General features: G+C 47.1%; 1 protein-coding gene across 5 annotated transcripts in view; it reads right to left on the bottom strand.

Annotated features, from left to right (window-relative positions):
- Window positions 1–16838, bottom strand: part of PARP6 (poly(ADP-ribose) polymerase family member 6) — a 51855-nt gene extending 35017 nt beyond the window's left edge. For 4 of the 5 annotated variants that reach the window (XM_083712669.1, XM_083712670.1, XM_083712671.1 and 1 more), the window contains exons 1-4: window positions 16448–16830; window positions 5158–5403; window positions 704–781; window positions 14–108 (exon numbers count right to left, since the gene is read on the bottom strand). In XM_083712669.1, coding sequence (XP_083568795.1) covers window positions 14–108; window positions 704–781; window positions 5158–5160 — 176 coding nt within the window. In that variant the 5' untranslated portion in view covers window positions 5161–5403; window positions 16448–16830. Of the gene's footprint in view, window positions 1–13; window positions 109–703; window positions 782–5157; window positions 5404–16447 lie in introns of all 5 variants that reach the window. The other variant, XR_014557928.1, reaches the window with a different exon arrangement.
- Window positions 16839–18366: the final 1528 nt, after the last annotated feature.

Here is an 18366-nt window from a genome sequence, read left to right as displayed (position 1 = left end):
CCACAGAACTCACCGGACAGACACAGAATTCTCACTGTACAGTTCCTTCACGGCCTCGATGTCAGCATCCAACTGCGGGTGGCGGTACAGGTCCGCCGCACAGGTCCCCTGAAGAAAACCAGCACAGGGGGTATATATTCAGAGACAGCGAATGACAGCATGAAATCCTCTGAGAAACCAAGCCTGATGAGGAATGGTTGAAGGAGTCGGGATAGGTTTAGCCTGGAGAAGAGAAGACCTTGAGAGGTGATATGCTCGCCATCTCCAAATATCCAAAGGGCTGCCGCATGGAAGATGGAAGAGCTTTCTGCTTCTCCAGGACCCAAACCAATGGATTCGAATGGCAAGAAATGGGTTTCTGACTAAAAGTTAGTGCCTAGGAACATGGCAGACCCTTGGAAGTTTTTATGCAGAGGTTGGGTGGCCATGGGTCAGGGGTTGGAGGGGGTTGGACTAGATGGAAACCCTCCCAACTTGACAGTTCTATAATTCTATGAGCAAAATTGAGGGTTTTGGCCAGATATCATATGTGGCTGCCTGTAGGATTGTGGGCTTTGGCAAGTGTCCAGCAGTGTGGACCCATGAGAGGAAGCCTGTACATCCTTGTTGCTTGCTCTGAAGCTCCACAGGAAATTGTACAGAATCCTGCAGCCGTTCACTGATACCCACACTGATACCCCTCCACAAGCCCTGGGAGCCTCACCTGTACTCCATACAAGAACTCCTCCGACTCATTTTCTCCATCAGAATCATCATCAGTCCAGTACTGACCTTTGATGTCCTAAAGCCAAGAAAAGTGCCGGATGAGGAAGAGTGAGGATTCTGCAAATATAATGTTTTCACAATGGCACATTTTGAATCACATCTGATGCTTCACCCAATATTCCAGGATTCTTTTAAGCTTCTTTTTTCTATAATAATAATAATAATAATTTTCCGTTCCTCATACATGAAGATGAAGCCATGTTAAATGGTCCTGAGGATGTGTCTTTATGAATGGAGTGGCATTTATTTCCTCCTGTTTGCTTTCAACTCTGTGTTCCTCTCCTCTCTCATGTTGCTTCTGTTGAACTTTACACTGTAAGCTCCTTAAGGCAGGGACCTGTCTCCTTCTAATTACTGTTCAAAGAGCTGGCAGCACGTTGATGGCATATACGATATGATCATCTTTCCAGCGTTCGGGTGGTGAATGGCAGTTCTTGCGTAGCCAAAATGGCACTGCCCACCCCCCAAAAGGGAGGAAGCAGCAGGTTAGATGAAACCCATAGGTTGTGGAAATGCAAAAACACCTTTAGGGGAGGAAAACTCTAAGGGCAGATCTCAAAAATATCCTAGGATGCTCAAGGGCTGTGAAATGTTGACTGACTGCTGTGGTGGCAAATGGAAAGCCAAGAATTGGCACATGTGTTATAAGAATTTTAAGGTCTTATATATATAAAATAGATGTTCATAAATGTACCAAGCAAACACATTCAAATATGTAAACCACATGTCTGAAACCCCAGAAAAGTCCTGAAACCATTTTCTCTCTCCCAAAATGACCTCAAATATTTCTCTGCAAGGTTGAAGGAAATGGGAAATCTCCCCATTGTCTCTTTCACAAATCTTGTCTTAAGGGCACATTTAAGATATTAATAGGGTGTGAGCCTGAGTAGTTATCATAACAAAAGAGTGGCCAGGATGCCCAGGTAATCCAATCAAGTAACCTAGCAGACAGGGGAAAAACCAATGCACTCAGATTTCTGTTGTAGTCCGCCCCTTCTGTGATGTATGTATGATGTATCTGCGGGTGGTCTTGGACTCCAAAGTGGGCAATTTAAAATGTCTATATAAGGGCTTGAGGGGGGGAGTACCCTGTTGCAACAGCTTTAATAAAGATCAGGCTAACTAGCTGCTTTGCTTCTCAATATTCTCTGGTTTGTCTCTGTTATTTTCTCCTACCGATAGAGAACCTACAAAAGGACTCTATACGGGCTCTTGTGTTCCCCATAAGGGAAAAGGAGCAGTTTTTTTCTCATAACAAAGACACCTCCCTCAGCTTTCATTTACCGGTAGCCATTTCATGCAGGATTTAACTCGAACAACTCATTTTAATGCTACCAATTCTCCCAACCCAAACAACACCCCACAATGCACTCCCTACAATTCATCATCACATGCAGATGAACACAGCAATGTGGGAGGAAATCACCCCCCACCGAGTGATCCTTAGCACAACCACCCCCTTGCATCCAATGAAAAAAGAAATACATATGTGTAATGGTTCTAGGGGTTGCTCGTGCGTAAGTTGCCGCCACTCCTGGCTAGGTTGCCTGGTTAAACCTTTTCTGTCTGGACAGCCCTTCACTTCGTGGCTGTTTCAGTCGCTAGCAGAATCCGTCAGTGGGCATTTCTTGAATCTCTTCCAGCAAAGAAGTTCTTTGATGCCAAGTCTCCGCCTACTCTCCCTGCGCGGAAGTCTTCCGCGCAGGGTGGGTGTGGGCAGCGGAGGACCCGTGCTCTCCCCGCTGGTCTCTGGCGAGGAGTCCTGGAGCCCCCTCGCCGATTCCCCCATCTGCCCCCCTTTACTCCTGGTGTTACGCTGATTTCCTTCCCCAGCCGATGAGCTGCCTCTCTCCCTGCTGGGCCCTTCGACAGCATCGCTTTGGAGCCTTGCCTCCGCCTCTAGCTCCGATGGCAGTTCCCTGACACATATGTACCACTGTACATAGCACTGTATTTTAATATTTTGTTGGAAGCCACCCAGAGTGGCTGGGGTATAAATAATAATAATAATAATAATAATAATAATAATAATAATAATAATTATTATTATTATTATTATTATTATTATTATTATTATTATTATTCCTGCCCTTTCCCCCACCAGTGGCAGACCCTGGGGTCTCAAGTTTCAGTGGTGCCCTGCGTGACACCAAAATTCGGTGCCCCCTTCCCGCCCCTTCCCTCCTAGTCTACAGCATAGTTGTAGCTCCCCTGTGGCGCCTTCTCGGCTTGGCATCCAGTGTGACCAAACTGGTCATGCTCCGCTAAAACCACCTCTGCCGCCACAACCATGCTGGGCCGCAACAACTGCCCCCGGGAAGACGGGAGCAGGAAGGGGGATTGTTGTGCAGATATTGCCCAGTGCCAGGAGAAAGAAGAACAGCACATGCTACAGTGAGTGACTGGAGCATAGGCAAGAGCCATAGCCCATTGGCTGGGTCCCAGGTTCAATCCCTGGCACCCCCAGGGAGGGCTAAGAGGGTCTCTTGCCTGGAACACTGGAGAGCTGCTGCCAGACCGTGTAGACAGTATTGAGCTAGATGGACCCAATGGTCTGGCAGGGCATAAGGCTGCTTCATTGCTTCCTGGTAGATTGTCATCCCCAGTGGCAATATGTAATACATAAATAGATACACATGGGGTCACACCCACCCCTACATTTAAAGGAGTCTTCTACCACTTTTACAAATATAAATGTATTATCAAAATGTGCAAAATGCTGTTGGAGTGGGGAACTAAAGAGGAATTTTAGAAGCAGCAACCACTTTTTGCGCAAAACGAAGTCCAAGCTACGAAGATACTGCTGCAGTTCTGTATCTTTTCTCTCGTGCTCCATCTGCAGCTCTCAATTCCATCATGTGGGGTGGGAGGAAGGGGGGGAATAGTAAACCCGCAGATCAGACCATCTATGCTAGTCTACCACTACAAATCTATGGGAGAAGCATTTGCGGTCCTTCCCTTGTAGCCCTTGGAACACCTGCCCACGACTCCGTCTCCTCCTCTTCCTCCTCTCTCTGAACTGCTTTCTCTATGGTTGCCCTCGCTCTTCTCTCAAGGCTCCTCAGCAGTTCATAGGCCACGCCAGGCTGCCCATCTCATCTGGGTCCTTCGGCGGCATAGCCGCAGTACTAACGGGAGCGGGAGCGGCTGCGGCGGGCAGAGGGGAGGCCTCAGGCAGAGACACTCAGTTCAGCAGCCGCGAGGAGGATGGCGGAAGAAGGGCCCGAGGCTCCTGCCAGTCCTGGCGGGGAGGGGCTCCCAGGGGCCGAGGCTGGTGAGAGGAGGCTGGAGGGGGGCAGGCCAGGCAGCCAAGCAACACAGTTGGAGCGTCCCTCCTCCCTGGCCGGCAGGGAGGGAGGGAGAGGAGCTGCTTCCTTTGAAACCCGGGAAATTTAAGGGACATCCATCAATAAGGGACAGCAGCGGGACACAGCGCTGGGATAAGGGAGTTTCCCGCCAAATAAGGGGCGCTTGACAGCTATGGTTGTTAGGAGATCTCTCAGAGAGCTACAGTTCCCAGCATCCTTAACAAACTACAGCTCCCAGAATTCTTTGGGGAAAGCCATGACTGCTGAAGTGGTATAAAAATTCTTTGACTGCATGGTGTGGATTGGCCATACAAACACCTAGGATGGAGGGATTGGGTTACACTGCCGCATTCATTGCAAGTCCCACCCATTCACTCCATTTCCAATGTTCAGGCATAACTGCAGTTGCTTACGCACTCAGAAAGTCAGCACTACCTGACAAGAGGGGACTCTAAGGTTTGCATGTAAACGTAGACACACAACCACACATACAAACATGCACTTAAGGGGTTTTTAAAACTCATTAAGGGGTTTGCAAATGGTTTGAAATAAAAATAAAAGAAACAAATAAGCATTAAAACTAGGTGGTGGCTGTCTAGATTAATAAAGCTAAAGCAAAACCATGATGTGATCCCTTTTTGGAGAAAAAGGTGGGATACAATGAATAAAATATTGCACTTAGTCCACCTATTCTGCATTTCCTTTTTCCACTTAATAACTGACCTTTGTTTCCAAGAATGTACACTACACACTTATAAAGCACATTTCTTTCCCCAAAGAATCCTGGGAGCCATAGTTTACAACCCCCAGAACCCTGAACAAACTTCAGTTCCCAGGATCCTCTGGGGGAAGCCATGTGCTTTCAATGTACGGTGTGTATGGAACGCACTGTCAAAACCTCCAACCCATCTCTTATTTTTGGCTATTTAACCTGGCAACCTTCACTCCTCGCTCTTCTCCTCCAACACACACAGAACATCCCTTCCTGGGCAAAGTCAGCATTGCCATCCATGGTCCAGCAGTCGCTCAAACCCCCCACACACACACCACCGCAAACCCGTCCTGCGAGCCTCATCCTGCTTACCATTTGCTTCGTGGTTCACAGGCACTCCTTCCACAGGGCTAGGCCTCTCCTCTCCATGCCACCAGCCAGCCTGGGAGCTGTGAGACAGACATCCAGGCGGTGTTACGGCCTCCAGCAGGGAGAGTCAGCCTGGGGAGTATGTTCTTCCGTCGCCCTGGCAACCAAGTCACTGTCCTCGAGAAAGGCTGAGAGCGATGGGGCTGACGTCAGTGCCGTGCAGAGGCCTCCTCATTGGCCGTCGGAGAACTGAAAAGGGGAAATCCAAGACAGTTTGGGTGTTTACATTGAAGCCTATAGTAAATACAGAGTACAAGGCAGAGGGGACCTATGAGGCCTTGTACTTCCAGGATTTAGCATCCTTCCATGGCTGCCCACCTGCATACAGCCCAAACAGCTCCTGCTGCAATAAAAATCAGCATGCACATGCATGCATGCATGCACACACATACACACATGCCTTGATCTCAAGTGCACAACCATTTTTGCAGCATTAACAATAAGGCTTTGATGCCTAGCCCTTTTCAGGTGTGTGGAATTGTGCTCTGCGCTGTCCTCTGCCGGTTATCCTTAACATTTTCAGAAGCAAGATGGAAATGTCTAAGGAGTGTGCCATCGAAGGCTTTCTCATATGTGAAGGCCAGCCCTGCCATTAGGCAGAGAGAGACGGCTGCCTCAGGCAGCTGATCTTGTGTGTCATGGAAGGGCAGTAAATTGTTAGTTACCCTAGTGACTTGTGTGTTGGGGCAGCACTGCTCTCCTGATAGCAGCCTTGCTGCAGCTTGGCTGGGCAGGGGGAGGTCAGGGCTGCCCAGGTACAGCCAGCACTCTCACTGGTGCACCCCCATAACCCTGATCTCACTGCTGCCCTGCCCCGTCCACACCCAGGTCAGCCACAGAGGTTGGGGTCCTCCACATGCTGTTGGACCACAACTTGCATCAGCCCCTGCCAGCATGGCTCATCATCAGGGATCCAGCAAACAACAGCAATAAGTGAGGAGCAGGAGCCAGGATAACTGCAGAGCAGCTAAAACATTTGCGACAGTCTTCCCACTTTGTTTTGCTACTGCTCCCCTATGAAGGGAAGTGCTGGACCATCCCTGGAAGACGTTGGACCGACCCACCACTGATTCACAACAGCTGGCCTTGACTCCAGACGTCTAGGTGGGGTGGGGAGATTAAAGGGGGTGAAATGTTTGTCTGATGTGAATGATTTTGTACATATATATAAAGGTAAAGGGACCCCTGACCATTAGGTCCAGTCGTGGCTGACTCTGGGGTTGCGGCACTCCTCTCGCTTTATTGGCCGAGGGAGCTGGTGTACAGCTTCCTGGTCATGTGGCCAGCATGACTAAGCCGCTTCTGGCGAACCAGAGCAGCGCACGGAAACACCGTTTACCTTCCCGCCAGAGTGGTACCTATTTATCTACTTGCACTTTGACAAGCTTTCGAACTGCTAGGTTGGCAGGAGCAGGAACCAAGCAAAAGGAGCTCACCCCGTCGCAGGGATTCGAACTGCCGACCTTCTGATCGGCAAGTCCTAGGCTCTGTGGTTTAACCCACAGCACCACCCGCGTCCCATATTTATTTATTTATATATATATATAATTTTAATACATCACACACAAAAAAGAAATCTAGAAGTAAACAAATATCCATCACCTCCTAGCAACTAAAAAGGAGAAGTAGAAAACAACAACAATAATACATTAAATAGTTCTCACAATACATTTAACATAAAAATGACTTTTTTCTATATAACTGATGTGAATGATTTTGGAGGAGGGAGGGGGCGTTGAAGTTTTGTTTGTTTGCTAATGAGTGGTCCGAGTATTGCTTTGCTTATTATTTGACTATTGTTAATGTCATTTGCTATTATTTATATGGCTGGTATGCTACTTTTGTTTTCCATGAATGTTATGTTATATGAAATGTTAATGTATTATATGATTCCCTCCATTCCCTTCCATGATTTTGTGCCCTGCATATTTTTCTTTGCTGTAAGTCGCTTGGAGACCTTCGGGCGACAAGCAACTAATAAGTTTAATAAATATTAATAAAACAGGACTCTGGTGAGTACCATGTTGGCTGTCCCTGAGCTACCTGCAGCGCCAGAGCCAAAAGTGGGCAAAACAATGGGTGTCTCTTACGGCTGAGTCATAGAACTGTTGAGCTGGAAGGGGTCCCGAGGGTCATCTGATTCAACCCCCTGCAATGCAGGAATCTCAACCCACAGTCCCCATCCAATCTGAAACTATACCGAACCATGCACAGCTTTGGAAATGTGGTAGCAGTTTCAGTATTGCCCACCACACAAAGTTGGAGGTTTCTAGTCCCCCCACCCCCAATATCTCCATCTTCCATCTTCCATCCCAGTAACAATGGCTCCATCATCACAGCAGCATGAGCGGCACTGCCAGCTCCTCCCTCCTATGTTTCAGCCTGTCAACACAGACAGAATATGTTTCTTTTGGGGTTTGGCATGAGATCACCAAGGCAATCCTTCTTCTCACTGCTCAGCCCCTGGATGATGGTTTATTGCACTCAGCATCCAGCGTGACAACATTTTTAAAATGTTGTCCCACGGGTGCACAATCCTGATGTTCTATCATCTGGACTCGTTTTATTTATTTGTTTACTTGCTTATTTGCCTGCAGAAACTTATCAGTCACACAAGTGATCATGAGTCTGAAACAAGCTGAACATGGCCGAGGGATGGAGCCATAGCTGTCAATGTTTCCCTTTTTTAAAGGGAAATTCCCTTATTCTGAATAGGATTCCTCGCAAGAAAAGGGAAAAGTTGACAGCTATGGATGGAGTACAGGCAGAGGAAGAGGTGTGCAGGGGGAGTGCACCACCCCCGGCAGCGCGATCCCAGCGGGGTGCCATTGCGGCTGTTCCCCCCGCCCGCGCTGAGCGCCACTCCCCTACAGGTGGCATGCCACGCCCTCAAGACATGCGCCACACCCCTATGGGCAGCACGTCACGCCCCCAGGATGCGCGCCATCCCCACCCTCACCTGCTCTCCGGCACTGGGATGGAGGAGGAATTTAATTCAGTTCACATTTAAAGGCAAACTTCATTCATTTGCACCTCCTGAAACAAGGTGCAACTGAAAAACACTCGTCCTTTAATATTTGCACAACAGCAACAGCAACAGCATCAGCATCTCTCATTCATCTTTTCCATGTCCGAGTCCAGATGTTCAGCCAAGCAATGTGTTAAAAATGCATAAAACTAGGGTCAAGTGTGCATAGAAATGCATATAATAAAAAACAGATGGAAATGTATTAAATTAGGTAAAAGCGAGTTGCAAAAACATGTGTTTTTGGCAGAATTGCATACCAACATTTGTGTATAAGGAAAAAATCACGATAAAGTGCTGGTGAATTTTCACAAGGACTTTAAAGAGACAATAATCTGCAAATGTGTGGAATCAAATTTAAGACAGGAAAAATGAGAAACTGAGTGAAACCGAAATTGTTGGATTCAACCATCTCTAATGTGGGTTCACCGTCATTATCCTCATTATTATATAATAAACAACCACATCAGTTAACCCTTTCTTTCGCACCCAAGTCAATGTGCATAGTACTCCAAGCTAGTCAAGCTATTTTGGCACCAGAGGCAGAAAATCCCTTCTCTCTGGCAGTAAAAACACAATGGCAAACATGGTGACCAACCATTTGCTGTCCTTTCATGACCTTCATTCTGCCTGATGGCAGGGCCAGCCGTGCTTCCTTCGGCACTTTGTCTCATGCAAAGTGCTTTACGGTCACTGTAATTCTCTCTAATCCTTACCAATTCCCTTTGGAAGAAAGGCCATTAATATTCCTGTTTGCCTGATGAGCAACTGAGGTTAAGAGAGAGAGGCACTTACAACAATAAGTTCATGGCTCAACAAGCATAAAAGCCAAATTCGCAGGCACTTTTTAGCCACTTCATAAACATTTGCTCAGCAATCTTCCCTTGCTTTAGTTAATGTGCATTAGAACAGTTCACAAGTTAATCTTTTTCCACTTTCAAATGTCATCGCATCTTCTCCAGCTTGTAGAGAATACATTCCTTCACTAGCCTAGCCTGGATATTGGCCCAGTCTGCCCTGCAAATGGATTTGGATGTCTTCCTACCATGATGGGGACAGGCTGAGCATGTGAAATCCACCTTTTTGCATTACCCCACGATTTTCTAACAAAACTGACAAGTCTGGAGGAAATGCTGCCTATTTGCCCTCCTGGGTATCTGACAAAGCCGGGAGAAAGCTTGTCTGTTTCATCCATTTGTATGGTTGCTGTTGTGTTTTTGTTCAAACAGACGTGATACATACAGTAATATTAAAAATAAAACAATTAAGTGAAATGGAAAAGGTTTCACTGAAGGCCAGTCAGAGGGGACAATGAGGGAAAAGGCCTTGAACCTGATATTTGAGTCAGCATAAAAAAAGGAAGAATCAGGTATGGGGGCCATGATGTGCCGGTTCAGTGGCCCAAAAGAGACATTTTGCTAAAGGGAGAAGAAGTTAAAAAGAGATAGTAGTAGTAGTAGTAGTAGTAAGAAGAAGAAGAAGAAGAAGAAGAAGAAGAAGAAGATTATTTATACCCCGCCCATCTGGCTGGGCTTCCCCAGCCACTCTGGGCAGCTTCCAACAAAATATTAAAATACAGTAGTCCATCAAACATTAAAAGCTTCCCTAAACAGGGCTGCCTTCAGATGTCTTCTAAAAATCTGGTAGTTGTTGTTCTCTTTGACATCTGGTGGGAGGGTGTTCCACAGGGCAGGCGCCACTACCGAGAAGGCCCTCTGCCTGGTTCCCTGTAACTTGGCTTATCACAGTGAGGGAACCGCCAGAGAGCCCTTGGTGCTGGACCTCATTGTCCGGGCAGAATGATGGGGGTGGAGACACTCCTTCAGATAGGATAAATAGATTCAATCAGGGACTTTGTAATTTGTAGTTTTGTCTCTTAGCCAGCATTTATCCTTTGAGATATCCTCTACTTCAGCATAAGTACACTGTAAAGGAGCTACTGCTGGGTTTTTGATGACCCAAGTGCTAGCCAATCAGTACTGTGCACAGACAACTTCTGCAAGACAGCAGAACCAATTTCCCCTAAACTCAATCATGGACAGGGAATTTTACGTGGTGAATACACTTCCTCCATGGAGCAACTACACAAACATACTCCTGCCTCTTCACCATCAAATCTGTCTCGTTTCCTTAAATGGCAATCATCTTGCACTTCTCTAATCTGCACTGACCTGGCTGCATCTAGAGTTCTATATCCAGTTCTGGGTCCTGCATTTTAAGTAAGATGTTGACAATCTGAAGCATGTCCAGAGAAAGGCAACCACCACCATGGTGAGAGGTCTAGAAATCATGTTGTGTGAGGAAAAGTTGAAAGAGGTGGGTAGGTTTTGCTTGGGGAAGATTAAAGACAGGCATGAATGATAGCTGTTTAAAAATATCTGAGGAGCCGCCATGCAAGATGTGGAGCAGACTTGTTATCTATTGCTCCAGAGACCAGGACTAGAATGAACAAGTAGAAATTGTAGAGAAGTACGGCGCTGTGGCTTAAACCACAGAGCCTAGGACTTGCTGATCAGAAGGTCGGCGGTTCGAATCCCCACGACGGGGTGAGCTCCCGTTGCTCGGTCCCAGCTCCTGCCCACCTAGCAGTTCGAAAGCACGTCAAAGTGCAAGTAGATAAATAGGTAAAGTAAACGGTGTTTCTGTGCGCTGCTCTGGTTCGCCAGAAGCGGCTTAGTCGTGCTGGCCACATGACCCAGAAGCTGTACGCCGGCTCCCTCGGCCAATAAAGCGAGATGAGCACCACAACCCCAGAGTCGGTCACGACTGGACCTAATGGTCAGGGGTCCCTTTACCTTTACCTTTACATTTTGTGTAAACATGAGGAGAAACCACCGAATGGTAAGAGTTGTTTGACAGTGGAACACACAGTCCCAGGAGGAGTTGGGCTCTCCTATCCTGGAGATATTTCAACAGAAGCGTTGAAGTGCCCATCTGCCAAGCAGATGGTTGGACTGTATGACCTTTCAGTTGCTCCAGGCCAGTGCTGAGGCACCTTGTTCTGTCTGTCTCAGCTGTGGGGTTGCTGTCCATGGTCCTGAACCCTGGGCACTGAACTCTGAACTAGGATCTCTAACTGTGCCCTGGAGTTCTGATTCTAGAATCCCAGACCTGCCTTTTGTCCATCTTGCATGGGCTTCTGCATTCAGCACAGCAGGCTCTGCGCTAAGCTGGGGATTGTACTAAGATGACTTCACTCCAAGATTCTTTATGTGCATATAAATAATGAACATATAATAATTATGATCATGCACTCTAATTCTATAAATCACAGGTCTTGGGATACTGGAGACTTTGCAATGCTTGTGGGAGCCTGGGAATAGGGATGGGGGAGCAATTCAATTCAGTTCACATTCAAAGGCAAACATACCTAATTCACACTTCCTGAAATGATATGCAAACCTAAACACAGCCATCCTTCAAAATCCACGCTTATCCAGATTTTGCAATGCAGGCCTTCAGCCAAGGTGTGTGAATGGACATGCACATAGTGTTTGCCTTAAAATGCATATATCGGGGAAAGAACATTATATTAAGAGAAATTTCTCTGCAAAAATGTGTCTATTAGGGGAAACTGCATACAAAAAAGTGCATATTGGAAATACACTGAGATGCTGAAGAACTTCCATACAAACCCTTAAAAAGGAAGATTGCAGAGCAATGTGAATATGTGGTGAACTGAACTGAACATTGGAAAAATGAGAAATGGAGAGGAACTGGAATCAAGCGATTCCCCAGTTCCCACCTGGCAGGCCCATCTCCAGGGCTCTGCAGTGCCTTCGTCCTGTCCATCCCCCTGCCCCCCATCACCATCAGTGCTGGTTTTCCGACAGCCTCTCTTACTGATCCTTCCTTTGCCACAGTGGCTAATTGGAGAGGCAGCAACATGGGTGCAATTAGGGACCCCAACTGACCAGAGGCCTCTTCTTGTGCCTTTTAAGAGCAGCATAATATGGGGAAAGCAGCAGGTGATGCTTTTCAGGGAATGGAGATCAAACATTTCATCGGCTGCCAATGAAGCTGCTGGAAAAGAAACAGATGGAATGATGTGGGTCGGGGGTGGGGAGTTCAAAAGGTCTCTCTGCTAGTGGGAAGGAAGAGGTAATCCTAACCTTACAAAGGAGGCGGGGAGCTGTGAATCATCACCGATCTGTTATTGACAGACATGAATGTGTGAATCAGCTCTTCCGTAATCTGCAGAGAGAAACATATGGAGCAGGTTGTGCAACAGGACCTGGTGGGAGAGTTTAAGCATTCTGGGAGAATTTGGGAGATCAGCTCTCAGCCTCTTCAACAGAGACTAGGAGTTTGAACAATAACTTCCCAGCTTCTTGGAAGAAAAGCAATGACAAACCTAGACAGCATCTTAAAAAGCAGAGACATCACCTTGCCAACAAAGGTCCATATAGTTAAAGCTATGGTTTTCCCAGTAGTGATGTATGGAAGTGAGAGCTGGATCATAAAGAAGGCTGATCGCCGAAGAATTGATGCTTTTGAATTATGGTGCTGGAGGAGACTCTTGAGAGTCCCATGGACTGCAAGAAGATCAAACGTATCCATTCTTAAGGAAATCAGCCCTGAGTGCTCACTGGAAGGACAGATCCTGAAGCTGAGGCTCCAATACTTTGGCCACCTCACGAGAAGTGAAGACTCTCTGGGAAAGACCCTGATGTTGGGGAAGATGGAGGGCACAAGGAGAAGGGGACAACAGAGGACGAGATGATTGGACAGTGTTCTCGAAGGTACCAGCATGAGTCTGAACAAACTGCGGGAGGCAGTGGAAGACAGGAGTGCCTGGTGTGCTCTGGTCCATGGGATCAAGAAGAGTCGGACACGACTAAGTGACTAAACAACAACTACTTCAGGTGCATGTGTAAGGATGGCCACAAGTCCTACTTTAGAGAGGGCAGTCCTCTAAGGCGTCCTTTGTTTGAAGAGCTTCCCAGGCCAGGTGTACTTTAAAGAGAAAGAATCGTAAGAAGGAAGAGCAGGAGAGACCTTGAAGTTGTCCATCAAAAGCAGTGCAGATTGAGCAGATATAACCAGGGTCACCTGGCCACATTCTTCACCCACCATCGCAAAATACATTGTAATTCTATTCAGATCATAGCAATCGTTTCTGAATTTGCATCTCATCTCCACTGCATCTTAGCAATGCAAATGCAGATTTTATGCAGATCTGTATCCTCATTTGTCCTCTTCTGTGGTGATGTAAGAGTGGCGATGCATAAGTGTTTACTAGTATAAGAGGAACCTAGAATATTTTGCCACCCCTTTTGAAAACCAGGCATGTCCTTTCCTCTCCCAGAATATAGCCTCAAAGAGCCACCTCTGCAGAAGCCAGAGAAGTCAAAGGAACATCGCACACCAGAACAGCTTTAGGGTCAGACTAAGCAATTAACTAAATGCATTCATGTACCTTTAATTTTTAATAATAATAATAATAAGAAAAAGCAGTCAAGATGTTCCTGCCCCAGTTGGAATCAGGACCATGGCTCAGTGTGAGAGGGAATTAATCCTTTCCTTCCCCTCCCCTACATGCTGTTTTCCCTATGAAAATATCTTGCCCACCCCTCCCAAATTTGTTATTTGCTGCAGGAGGGAAGCTTCTATTGGTGTAAACGCACTTTTCCTTCCAGGCAAATAGCAGCTTCCAAGTGGTGGCTTTTATCACAAAAAAAACAGCACAGAAAATAAAGGGCCCCATCCAGGGGGTCTTGAGGCTGCTTTTTCGGGGGGGGGGATTAAGATACACCAGTCTGATTGTGTATATAATGCAGGGGTGGGCAACGTGAATCCTTATGGTCTCATGTGGGCCTTGGCCTAACTGCAATAGCTCAAGGTGTAAGTGATCAGTTTGGACCTCTGGCAAGCTGGTAGTTGGTTGGGTGGGGAGAAAAATCGAAAGCAGGTGGTGGTTGTGAAGTGGGTGGCATTAAAAGAAAGAGGGAGAGAAAAGGGTGCACATGCTCACTTTTGGTTCTCAATTTCTTGTTTTTCTGGTCTTAAATTTGCTTTGCCCCCTTGCAATTAAAAGATGGGGGGCATATTCAACACTGTCTAACACTGTCTGTATATCCAGCATTCTCTGTCTACTAGCACAAGATCCCATGTGCTGGTAGATGACAGAGTTCAAAGGGTACGCAAAAGCATCCATGCAACAGTTGCCCTAGCAGAAGCTTATTGCACATTTATTGGTTCCAGTTGCGCAACTGTTGCGAAGCTACCTTTAGAATGGGAATTGCATTTTCCCTTGTGCAATAGCATTCTGCCAATGCAAGAAGTATACTGCTAAGTGACTTTAACACAGACTCAATGTCTGCATGAAAATTCATGTGTATTGTGTTTTGTGTGTGTGTGTGAAATTATATATAAAAAGTTTTGTCTAGCATAAGCATTTTTGCAAGCAACTTCTGCCATATTAATAATGCACTCTTGTGTATCACTAATATGCACATGTTTGTAAGCAGTTTTAGCCTGGATAGCTGCACTGCAAAATTAGGCACCGGGCAAATTTCACAGGAGAGCTGCTTCAGTTCACAGCATTGGTTTGGGAAGTGTAAATTTTGGGAGTCCACATTGAAATGCAAGCAAGGCAGGTGTCTCCCCATTCCTGATTCTGTCTCTGCTGCTGGCTTCGGCCCTGCCCACCTCCAGCATGTGGCCCCTGACAGATTAGCCTCAAGGGAAAGTGGCCCTCAACAGAAAAATGGTTTCCTGCCTCTGGTTTTATATATTGACTACCGTACTCCAGTTTAGGGTCCATAGATAGTGGTCAGCAAAAAGCTGACAATGGCAGACAGTTCCTCCATATCCAAAAAGTATCCGCACCCAAAGGGGATTCAGGTGCTAATATGTGTTAGTGATCTTGACAGCAATTAATTAAAACTCGCACCAATTAGTTTCAGATTTAAAAATGTTTCCATGTAGTTGCTAGTTTCTAAAAAAAGACAGCAAAGGCTGAATTATGAATAGAAGAAATATTACTTCCTAATCCCAGGAGGACAGTGGTGGGTAGCTCCAGTGGATACACAAGGGCAAGATAAATATACTCTGCACATGATCAGAAACATTTTTACTATGATTTTTGACATGTCCTGAGCAATGGGGGAGTTGGAGAGCATGTAAGGAAGCTCAGAAATGAAACAATGATAAGCAGAAGGAGAGGTTCGAGGAAGCTTTTGGCAGTGGACAGAGGCAGACTGCTATGGGCCACAAATAGAGAAGGAAAGGGGTCTAAAGGAGAATGAATGAAAACAGCACAGCGCCCTTTTGAAAACAGCACAGCCCGAGAGACTTCATTACATGAGGCAGGACCTCCCTTCATCCAAACTCAAGATCCCTACCCAAGACTGATCAAGTTATTTCAGCACCTGAGTCAGAAAATCCCACAAGCGCCTCTGTCCCTGGCAGCAAAAATGCAATAAGAATAAATCAAGTAACTTAACCATTTTGTTCCCCTTTTATGGCTCCCAAGACCAGTGTGGCATGAGGCAGCTGCCTTAGTTTGCCAAATTAGGGGTGGGCTGGGTGGGGTGCACCACCCTGGTGTGAAAAGGAAAACACGGGGTCCTAATTTTCCAAAACCTCATTTTCAGTGGTTCCTATAGCAGCATAGTCCCCATCCCTTAATTTTATTTTAAAAAGTCAAAGTGGCCCTTCAAGTGATTTTGAGCTGTGCATCCCAGCTCTGGACAGACAGGGCCCTTGCCAAGAAGTGAGAGCAGGCCTGTCAGAGAGCCACCTGTTGACTGTCATGGAAGCCTTTGGCTCTGGAGTCCTGGCCTGGTTTATTTGTCACTCTGGGCTTTTCCATGGGGCAGGGGACTGCAGAAATCCCTAGCTCTAGACTCCAGCAGAAATCTCTGAAGCTCAAGTCTCCAGCAAAACACACACAGAAAGAGGGAGGGAGGGAGGGAGGGAGAGTAAAGGCCCTGATCAACCCAACCGAATTTGCTCAATGTATGTACGTGCACAAATGCGCAGCAGTCAGACAGGCACAATCCTTGGCTCAGATCTTGCTCCCAACCCGGCTAGAGATAAACTGCCGCAACCTCTGGAAGAGCAGAAAGGGAAGGGGCCACGCACAGCTGGAGTTCGGGGTCCTTGCCTCCCGGCTTCTCTTCTGCATCTCTCGGCCTCGGTACCCGCAAAAGTCAAATCCATGCAAACGTCCGTCCCCCGCGCCCCGTTCTCCATCATACTTACCTGCCTCCACTGCTACGGAAGGCCTGGCGAGACGGGGACCGGGATGCTCACCAGGCTGCTGGTGGCAGGCAGACGGGAAGGAAAACCTGGACGGGAGATCAACGGCCAGCTTCTGCTGCACAAGGAGCCCGGCGAATTGCGTGCGCGCTAGAGAGAGCGGGGATCCAGCAGGGCAGAAAACAAAAGGCTCGTCGGCGGCTGCTGGCTTTGTCGCTCTCATAAAGGAGCTCTGTGGCCCCGATGCTTTTGCCCATGCTCAGTGCAGCTCCGGGATGCTGTCATGTGATGCTTCGCAGCGAGACGATAAGGTTGGGGGGGGGGGGGAGAGAGAGAGAGGGATGCCGGGGAAGAGCCAGGCAGCCAGGCGCCCGGGGGCGCGCAGGCGGGGGCGCCACCAGACGCGCGCTACCATTCCGAGGAGGCTGCTGCCGCCCATTTGCCAGCCTGGCACTGGCAGGCAGTGCCCCTACCTCCCCAGCCCAGCCCTGGCTGCGTGTCTCGCACAAAGGAAGAAAAGGGGGGCGCTTTTGCCTAAGGATTTGTTGTTATTATTAATTGAATTTATATATTGCCCTATACCCGGGAGTCTCAGGGCGGTTCACAGAATAAAAGCAAGATATAAAAGCATGAAATGTCTAATAAAAATAAAACAACAACCCAATAGCGCTCCCCCCCCCACACAAAAAATTCATTTTAAAAGGGCATAGGATGTAAATCGGATCAACCAAAGGCCTGGTTAAAAGGGAACAGTTTTTGCCTGGTGCCTAAAGGCATATAATGAAGGCGCCAGGCGAACTTCCCTAGGGAGAGCATTCCAGATGGGGAGCCACTGCAGAGAAGGTCCCGTTCTCGTGTTGCTGCCCTCCGGACCTCTCAAGAATGATCTCAGGGTCCAGGTAGGTTCATATGGAAAGAGGTGCTCCTTGACTATAGTGGTCCTGAGATGTTTAAGGCTTTTTAGGTCCACTTTTAAACGTGTGAAAAACAGGCCATCCTTGGTTAACTTGGCAGTCCAGTTGCAATTAAGAAATCTGCTGAAAAGGGACACAATTGTGCTTTCTGCACAATTCCACATGAATATAGAAAAATAGAGGTGGTTGGCTTTTGCTGCCGAACTCCCCAAGGCCCCTAAGTCCATGATTGGTCAGAGATGAATGGATGGAGACAGGATGCAGTGAAAGCAAGGCAGATCTTCATTTTTCTGTTGTGACAGAGTTCCCTCCTCTCCTAGCAAGGAAGCAAGAGAAACCCAGAACCAAGAAGAAACATCTCTTTTAAGGGTTTGCATTTTGGCGTGGAGGAGGAGGACATCCCCTCTACAAACAGTCCCCTCTACAATCCCCTCTACAAACAGAAATTATATCACACCTAAGGTGAGGTTACTGTGGCTCAGGCAGGCCAAGGTGTGGTTTAACAAGTTCCACATTGTTCCAGACACAGTTTACACAAAATATTAGCATTTGATAACACAATCAGGATCCCTCAATGCAGAGCATCTGGGCAAATAATGACAATTAATAGAAAGGAGGTTCATAGACATAGGAGAGGAATCCTTTCAGGAACTTCCCCTGACTGTTTTCAGTCAAGGGAGATCAAGGAGGCAGAGGAAATATTTCGAGTCTTTTCGAGAGCTAAGGTGGCTTTTGGATTACTCTCCTGTACTATTTTAGACATGTGGTTTATATACTTATGTATGTGTGTTTACCTTGTGCAATGATAAACATTTATTCTATATTCCTATAATAGCTGGAAGGATGAGGTAGAAGTGGGAAAACTGGGAATCCTACATATTTATTTATTTACCTATTCCTCCACCCCTGCCCCTGCCTGAAGGCACAAGATGCATTGCTACCTTGCTGAAGCTAAGCAGGTCTGGTTCTGGTCAGTGCCCGGATGGGAGACTCCCTGGGAACTCATTT

Source organism: Podarcis gaigeae, assembly GCF_964106915.1.
Source record: "Podarcis gaigeae genome assembly, chromosome: 14".
NCBI lineage: Eukaryota > Metazoa > Chordata > Lepidosauria > Squamata > Lacertidae > Podarcis > Podarcis gaigeae.
Note: the sequence above shows the minus strand (reverse complement) of the source record. Positions and strands in the feature narration are given on the sequence as shown.